This window comes from Cydia amplana, chromosome 17 (genome assembly GCF_948474715.1).
Source record: "Cydia amplana chromosome 17, ilCydAmpl1.1, whole genome shotgun sequence".
In the NCBI taxonomy this organism is placed as follows: Eukaryota; Metazoa; Arthropoda; class Insecta; order Lepidoptera; family Tortricidae; genus Cydia; species Cydia amplana.
Genome location: NC_086085.1, coordinates 13893084 through 13901679, shown reverse-complemented (window position 1 = coordinate 13901679; position 8596 = coordinate 13893084). Strand labels below are relative to the sequence as shown.

The following is an 8596-nucleotide window of genomic DNA, read 5'->3' as shown; positions in this document are numbered from 1 at the left end:
TTGTTTTCCATTGGGTGCCATAAATAAAACGTGATACAGTTTTACAGGCGAGGGTAGAATGGCCGGTGTATTTTAATTGGTTTTTTATATCTGGGATTGACAATTTCGAATGCTTTTACAAAATTTTATGAGTTTGGGCGTTTATGGTTTGATTTATAAACGCGCTAAAGAATAAAACGAAAATAATAAGTTCTCGGAGTTTCGTTACCTACTTTTTAAATACTAGCTTCTGCCCGCGACTTCGGTTGATAAAAACGGTCCCATGTGTGGGTAGATCTGATATTTGTGATATACGCATGTGGGTAAGTAAATAAAGTACGAGTTAGTCTCAGCCCGAACTTGGTGTTTTATTTACATCCTTAACATGGCGCAGCCGAAATAAAAGAATCTACACAGAATTTTTTTTAAGTAATTTGTGTTTTACGGTTCACGTAGTTAGCTGTGTGTATACGTGCTGTAGAAGATACGATTTGGTGACAATTTGTGAAAATACTCGTGTGAACTTTCATCATGGACTCGATTTTGCCACCGCCGCCGCCATTTTCGTTCGTTAATAGTTTAGAAAATGTTACGACGGGAAATTTATCAAAAGAGTGGGAAAAATGGAAGAACGCATTTCTCATTTATTATGAAGCGTGTGAGCTGTCGAAGAAAGACAAGAAAGTGCAATTAAGCATCCTTTTACATATCATCGGCGAGCAGTGCCGAGAAGTGTACGAGCAATTTGATAAATCGTCGATAACGACATCAACGGAATTATTGGCTAAGTTTGACTCATTTTTCCTGCCTCAAAAGAATCTAACTATTGAACGGCACAGATTTTTTACTCGCGATCAAAAGGAAGGCGAGTCTATCGAACAATACTCGTTCGAGTTAAAAAAATTGGCGAGTTCGTGTGAATTTAAAGACCTAATGGAGACGTTAATTCGGGACAGACTTATTTGTGGAATAAAGGACCAGGCGATTCGGGAAAGACTACTACGGGAACCAGAGTTAACTTTGAAAAAATCATTAGATATTTGTAATGTTGCGCAAATTTCGAAGGTACAGGCCGGAGCCATAAAAAAAGAATCTGTGGAGCATCATGCCTATGCGGTACAACGAGATTATTTTGGGCATCACGGAGTAGTGCGGGAAACGGTTTGTGAAGACAGTAGTGATGTAAATCGCGTAATGTGGGTATCTCGGCGAGGAGCGCCCGCGCATCGAGGAGCAACGCGCGGGTGGCCCCGCGGTCGTAAGCAGCTATCGCGTCCTCGTGCGTTCCCCGCTCACCCGCCCGCGCCCGCGCCCGCGCCCGCGCCCGCGCCCGCGCCCGCGCCCGCGCCCGCGCCCGCGCCCGCGCCAGTGCAGCGCTGGGATCCACCGATGCAACGAAATCAGCTGACGCACAAACACGGTCGTGGTAGTGAGCGTAGTGCATGGTGTTCAATGTGTGGTTATGAACATGGGAACTCTAGATGTCCTGCTGCAGGAAAGAGGTGTTTGAACTGCAACCGATTTGATCACTTTTCCCGGATGTGCACAATTTACGAAATTCAAGCGGATGACTCAACCGATCAGGTACGAGTAATATATTATCTTTCTGATTCTCAAAATGATTGGTCCGTCGATTTGACGATTAATGATTGTAAGTTGAAGTTTAAATTGGACACTGGGGCCGACGTGAATATTATCCCGCGTACATATTTGCGAGATTTAGGCATAGCTGAGCGAGAGTTAGGAATGTCTTTAGTCCGATTAAAGGGTTATTCTGGTACGGGCATAAAAGTTGTAGGCCAGTGTAATTTAAAAGTGCAGCATAAAGATAGTAGCTACATTCTAGATTTTATAATAGCCGATGTAGATTCGCCACCTGTTTTAGGTCGTGACTCTTGTCGCGAGTTAAATTTAGTAAAATTAGTATTGGAGGTGAAAAGTGATGAGGAATGTAATTTAAATCATAGTATTTTTACACAGTACAGTGACGTTTTTGAGGGGGTAGGTTGCATGCCAGGGCATTATAAAATTGAGCTCAACGAAAACGTCAGGCCAGTGGTGCATGCACCTAGAAAGCTCCCAGTAGCCTTGAAAGATTCGGTAAAGTGTAAATTAGATGAAATGATTAAAGACGGAATTATTGCAAAGGTTGAGGGCCCGACAGACTGGGTCAACAGCATGACAGTCGCTAGAAAGGCCAACGGGGACATTAGGATTTGCTTGGATCCACGTGATTTAAATTTAGCAATCAAGCGCGAGCATTTTAAACTGCCTACTTTGGACGAAATTACAGCTAACCTAGGTGGATCCAAGTATTTCAGTACTTTGGATGCCAAACAGGGTTTCTGGCAACTAAAATTACATGCTGATAGTACAGACCTTTGTACATTTAATACCAGTTTCGGTAGATATAAATTCTTGCGTCTTCCTTTCGGAATTTCATCTGCGTCGGAAGTGTTTCATAAAAAAATGTATGAGCACTTCGACGACATTCCAGGTGTATGTTTATTTGTTGACGATTTACTTATTTACGGCAGTACTAAGGAGGAACACGACCGTAGATTGAAAATGGTATTGGACAGATGCAGAGAAATAAATTTAAAACTGAATTTACACAAATGTAAAATTGGATTATCCGAAATTAAATATTTAGGTCACAAGATCACTCCTCGCGGCATTTACCCTGACGATGCGCACACGTCCGCGATAAGAAATATGCCACGTCCATTGAACGTAAAGGACTTAGAACGTTTTCTAGGTATGGTTAATTATGTTGGTAATTTTATACCTAACTTATCAGATAGGAATCATGCTTTGAGACAGCTTCTTAAGAAAGAAGTAGAATGGCACTGGAATAATGAGCACGAAAAGTCATTCAATAGTCTTAAAGAATGCTTGACAAGTGTTCCTATCTTACAATATTACAGTTTGGACACCCCCGTCGTGATATCAGTAGATGCTTGTAAAAACGGTCTAGGATGTTGCCTTATGCAAAATAACTTGCCCGTGTGTTACGCGTCACGTGCTATGACTAAAGCTGAGCAATCGTATGCTCAAATTGAAAAAGAGCTTTTGGCTTGCGTGTACGCATGCGAAAAGTTTTATACGTACATATACGGTCGAAGCGATATTACTATAGAGACGGACCACAAACCACTTGTCAGTATTATTAGCAAACCAATAGCATCGGCTCCGGCACGTCTACAGAGAATGCTATTGCGTTTGCAACCGTATACTTTTAAATTAATGTACAAGCCGGGTAAATATTTGTTTATAGCCGATACGCTGTCGCGCGCTGTTGAGCCGTCCAGTGCGCCGATAATAGAACCGCGCGATTACCTAGATGCCCGAGCGCAGGTTTGTGCTGTGGCAGTTAGTAACCCGCTTGTAGACACACATTTTATGCATATTCAGAAGTTAACACAAGAGGATACGGAATTACAATTGTTGGCAAAGTATATAAAAAATGGGTGGCCAAATAATAAACAAGAAGTATGTAATGAAGTTAGGCCCTACTGGGGATATCGGGATGAATTAACTGAGGCTTACGGTATGCTATGGAAGGGTGATAGAATAATTATTCCCTCCGACATGCGTAGTGAATTGTTAAGGCGGGTGCACATTGGTCACCTTGGTCTCGAAAAATGTAAATTGAGAATTCGTGAAATAATGTTTTGGCCAAATATAAATTCACAGTTAGAAGACTTAATCAATAATTGCCAACCCTGTTTATTATTTAAAAATGAAAATAGAAAGGAAACACTTATTTCGCATGAGGTTCCTAGCAGAACATGGTCCAAAATCGGTGCCGACATTTTTCACTGGAATGATAAAAAGTATCTAATAGTCGTCGACTACTACAGCAAGTATGTAGAAGTTGTAGAATTAAAGTCGTTGACATCTGACAATGTAATTCAGCATATGAAGATGATTTTCAGCCGTCAAGGTATTCCAGATATAGTTATGTCTGATAATGGCCCTGAATTCAGTTCCCAAAACTTTAAGTTATTTGCTCAATCATGGAAATTTCAGCATGTCACTTCTTCGCCCCATTACGCCCAGTCAAATGGCCAAGTGGAGCGAACTATACAAACGGTTAAGAAAATTTTCAAGAAAACGCAGGTTGAGGGTACAGAGTTTAGGTTAGGTTTGCTGGAATACTTGAATACCCCTATAAGTAGTACAATCGCTTCTCCTTCTGAATTACTTAATAGCCGCAAATTGAGAAGTATAGTTCCTTGCCCACCGAAACTTCTTAAACCAAAAATTCCAAAGCATGTTAGATCCGAGCTTCAACTACGGCAAAGTAAGCAAAAAGACTATTATGATAAAGGTGCTCGCGATCTAACTCCTCTTGTGCCAGGTCAGAAAGTAAAAGTTAGGGTAAACAAAAAGTGGGTCAACGGTATTGTGCAATCGATTCGTGGAATACGATCGTATGCAATACAAATAATAGGTGGAGGCATTTTAATAAGAAACAGACGTCACCTAATATGTGATTCTGATAATCGTTCGGATTCCGAATCTGAAAGCCCTGTGTGCCTCCTGCCTTATGACGACTTAGACATTCCAACTGATAACGCCGCGATGACGTCACTCTCGAATGCTTCACTTATGCAGCGGTCGGACAACTGAGGGCCTACCGCGAACCACGTTCGAGGTGTTGTCTCCCTGTCACACATACTTACGAATTTACAAGTGCGACAAAGAGGTAACACGTCGAACGTGGTTCGCGGTAGGCCCTCTGCACTGCAAGCGATTCTCGCCCGGTCCCAGCGTCTAATGATAATAATGCAAACAATAATCTGTATATTACTCGTTCCGGCAGGACGGTCATTCCACCTGATCGATGGGGCTACTAAACGTGCAGAGTGATGACACTGATGACTCATCAAGTCGTGGTAAAACGAAATGTATTAATATTTAAAAACATTATATATTTATAGGTATAAAAAAAAAAAAAAACCTGTATAAAAATGTCACTAAGATGTATAATGTGCAATGCCTATGGCTTATGTTTTTATCTCACGTTAAAGATGTTACCCGTAAATGGAAATATCTGTTATCATAATAAATCCATGATAAGTTGTAATTCGTAATAATAATAATAGGTAATTATTATAAATTTTATGCATACAAGTGTTTAAATTAATAGGTAATATTAAAATATGATAATGCATGTTAATTATAAATTATTGTGTAATTTAATGAAAATAAAACATAAGGTAGGTCTACCTATAAATAAAACAAGGTATTAATTACATTGCAGTAATAAGTAGATACTTAAATGTATATTGTTAAATAAATAAAAAATAGAAATACTACCTACCTACCTACCTATATGTACTCGTACCTACTTACAGTTAAAATGTCAATTCAAATAAAATTATTTTTGTATAAGAATTTATTTCAAATGCAGTTATAGATTTAAATCAACATTAATCATTATATTGTTTAAAATACATTGAATATAAATTCTACTTTTGATTATAAAAAATAGTAATAATTCGATGTTTTCAGTTATGAATTTTTTTTACATTCATATCTTTCTTTATTGTTTGTAAAGAATAGATGTTGAAAATGCATGTGTAAGATGTAAAAATAGCTAATAATGGCTAATTTATTGTACTTTGTCAAGCTACATTTTTTACTTTTTTTTTTTTGTTTGTTTAGAAAAGGATAATGTAGTAGCTTAATTTAATTGTAAACAATTATTATAAAAAGGAGGTTGTGGGTAGATCTGATATTTGTGATATACGCATGTGGGTAAGTAAATAAAGTACGAGTTAGTCTCAGCCCGAACTTGGTGTTTTATTTACATCCTTAACACCATGTCCTTCTATGGGCCTCTAACTATCTCTATCTCTATACCGAATTTCATCTAAATCTATTCAGACGTATTACACCCAGACAGACAGAGCTACTTTCTCATCTATAATTAACTAGCGACCCGCCCTGGCTTCGCACGGGGTAACAAATTATACATAAACCTTCCTCTTGAATCACTCTATCTATTAAAAAAAACCGCATCAAAATCCGTTTAGTTGTTTTAAAGATCTAAGCACACATACAGACAGACAGCGGGAAGCGACTTTGTTTTATACTATGTAGTGATAGGGAGGGAGTGAGTCACCTCGATTGATCTGAATATCTGAAGTATCTATACCAAATATTTGTGAAGTAAATTGTTAGCAATATTATATCACAGCCAGAGTGGGACCACCATTAATATATGCGATTGATTTTTTTATTGCATTGAGTTTACTTTCCTAATTTGTGTAAATATTTTAAGAACGACGATTACGTTACAACCTCTTCTTGTCAAAAGCTGCAATTTAAGATGGCAATGCGTGTGGGAAAGACATTTTACTAATGAGTACAATTAATATAAACGCCGCGTCGTTTATTTCGTGTTTCGATCGATGTAGGTAATATCGATGTGTAGGCGTATGTGTTAATTTCTTACGTGGGTCACACACAATTTTTAACGATACTTGTGACGCCTGTGAACAATAGTTAATAGCTTGTATTCATATTTTTAGCACGCTCACGAACAATCCGTCGAGAGACGTAAAATGAGACCCTATATAGTGACTAGTGATATGGCACCACGTCTGTAGCTGATCATTTTTACGTCGTCAAAACCGCAATCACGTCCGCAGACGCCGAGTTTTCACAGGATTATCATGAAGTCAAGTACCTATCTTGTGCCGCTTTACGGCTTTAGGCACACAACAAGGCTCTCTGGTGTCACAGCAAAATCCTCAAAGTGAGTTACCGACTTTATGCGTCACCAGTATTAGGCCAACACAGGCGTGGTTTACTCCGCGATTTCGTCGCGTCATTTAAAGTACTTGCGGTCCACACCAATTTTGGTGTCTATCCATAGACGTCATAGTACTCGTAGTTGCCGCGCACCGCTACAGAAGGGACGCCTGTATGTATCTCTCGTCTGTATGTATGCCTGGACTTGTATCTCTCGTAATAGACGCGTTTTGTTAGAGAGTGAACCTTCTGTACCTAGTATTATTATTTATTCTGTGGCCAAGACGTATGCTGTGGCACGACACGGCTGAGGACATCACGGCTATACATACGTATAGACGAGATCCTTTTTGGACCAGTTTGAAGCTTTTGGACTTTAGTTGGGTGGAATTATAGTATCTATTTTGTTCTAAATCCTGCTAAATCCTCATATTAGGTGTAATAACAAGCGGCTCTTCTATGACCTGTAGACCTCGCTGAACCCTGGCTCAACCATATCAATTTTTTTCCTAAAACTGAATCGGCAAAAAACATAATGATGAACCTTAAATACAGTCGACTCTTGTTAATTCAAACCTGCGATAATTCGAACCTCTCTATAATTCGAAGTTATCACGAGTTCCCTAGAATATCTCTTTATATATCGAAATAAATCAATACATTTATAAGCTCTTGGTAATTCGAACAAAAATAATCAACGCTAAGTAACACAAAACGACGCGTTAATTCGTACTCATAGGCGTCAAACACTCTACAATTCGAAGTTATTATCAGATTGCAGACCTCACAGAGGTAATAAATAATAGACCGCACATTTTGAGACAAGTTCAAGTTCGTCGTTGCACTGTTTCGTTGGTTATGTGTACATATTAAAAGTTAGTGTTAGTCCTAAAAAGTATAAATGCTTGGCGATTGCTGAAAAGAAGGAGTTAATCGAAAAAGTGGAGGTAGATGGGAAGACAAGTGATGTTGCAAAAGAATTTTCAGATCAGTCTCAGCAATGTGCATTGAAGTAAACTCATGTTTCAGACTTCTTCCGAAACTAACCTTTTATGTACTTATATAGTAAAAAAAATTGCAGTTAATCAGTATTTGAACCTCCTCAATAATTCGAACTTTCATATTTTTTCTCTCAAAAATTTCGAACCATTTGATATTTCAAACTCTCGATAATTCGTAATATTTTAAAAGTCCTTTGAATTTCGAATTAACGAGAGTCGACTGTACTACGTTTTGAGACTTTCATTCGTTGTTCATCACCGTATGTCTTTTGTTCTTTCCTTTTATGCTTCCATTCGTAATATTTCCCCGGTTTAACTTTTTAAACGAGGTACAAGAGCAAATACACTGTAATATTGAAACCTCCTTATTCTCATGGGTATCACGAGCTCATTCTACTTGCCTACATTAAATAAACATGGTATTTAACAAATTTAACAAAAGTTTAAATTAAAGTCAAATGTCCTTCTAAAAGTTTTATCATGTGTCGAAAGATGGCAGTAAATTTACTGTGGCTGCAAAATTTACTTTGATAATACGCTTCTATCTAAAATTCTCTTTGCCATGACTGACCATTAATCCATTAATGTTCTTTCCTATAGCTCCATACACTTGAGGTTTTATCTCTCAATCCTATAACTCGACTGTATTGAACAACATAGTATATTGTTTAATAGTCCATTTTACGAAGGTATCCTAAATGGGATCGGAAATTGCTTTATTTTCTTCCCCTTTTATGGCGTAGGCCACGTTTATGCCTTTCATGAAAGCGATGCAACCTATTGGTTGTTAAGAGTCAATTATTTGTGACGTTATCTATGAAAAGGGACCTTATTGTCGATGGCGCTTACGC

General features: G+C 38.3%; 1 protein-coding gene across 1 annotated transcript; it reads left to right on the top strand.

Moving 5' to 3' along the window:
- Positions 1-407: 407 nt before the first annotated feature.
- Positions 408-4841, top strand: LOC134656020 (uncharacterized). The gene is made up of 2 exons (XM_063511536.1): positions 408-1295; positions 4808-4841. The coding sequence occupies exons 1-2, from the start codon at positions 511-513 to the stop codon at positions 4839-4841; spliced, it is 819 nt and encodes a 272-aa protein (XP_063367606.1). The 5' UTR covers positions 408-510.
- The last annotated feature ends 3755 nt before the right edge of the window (positions 4842-8596 follow it).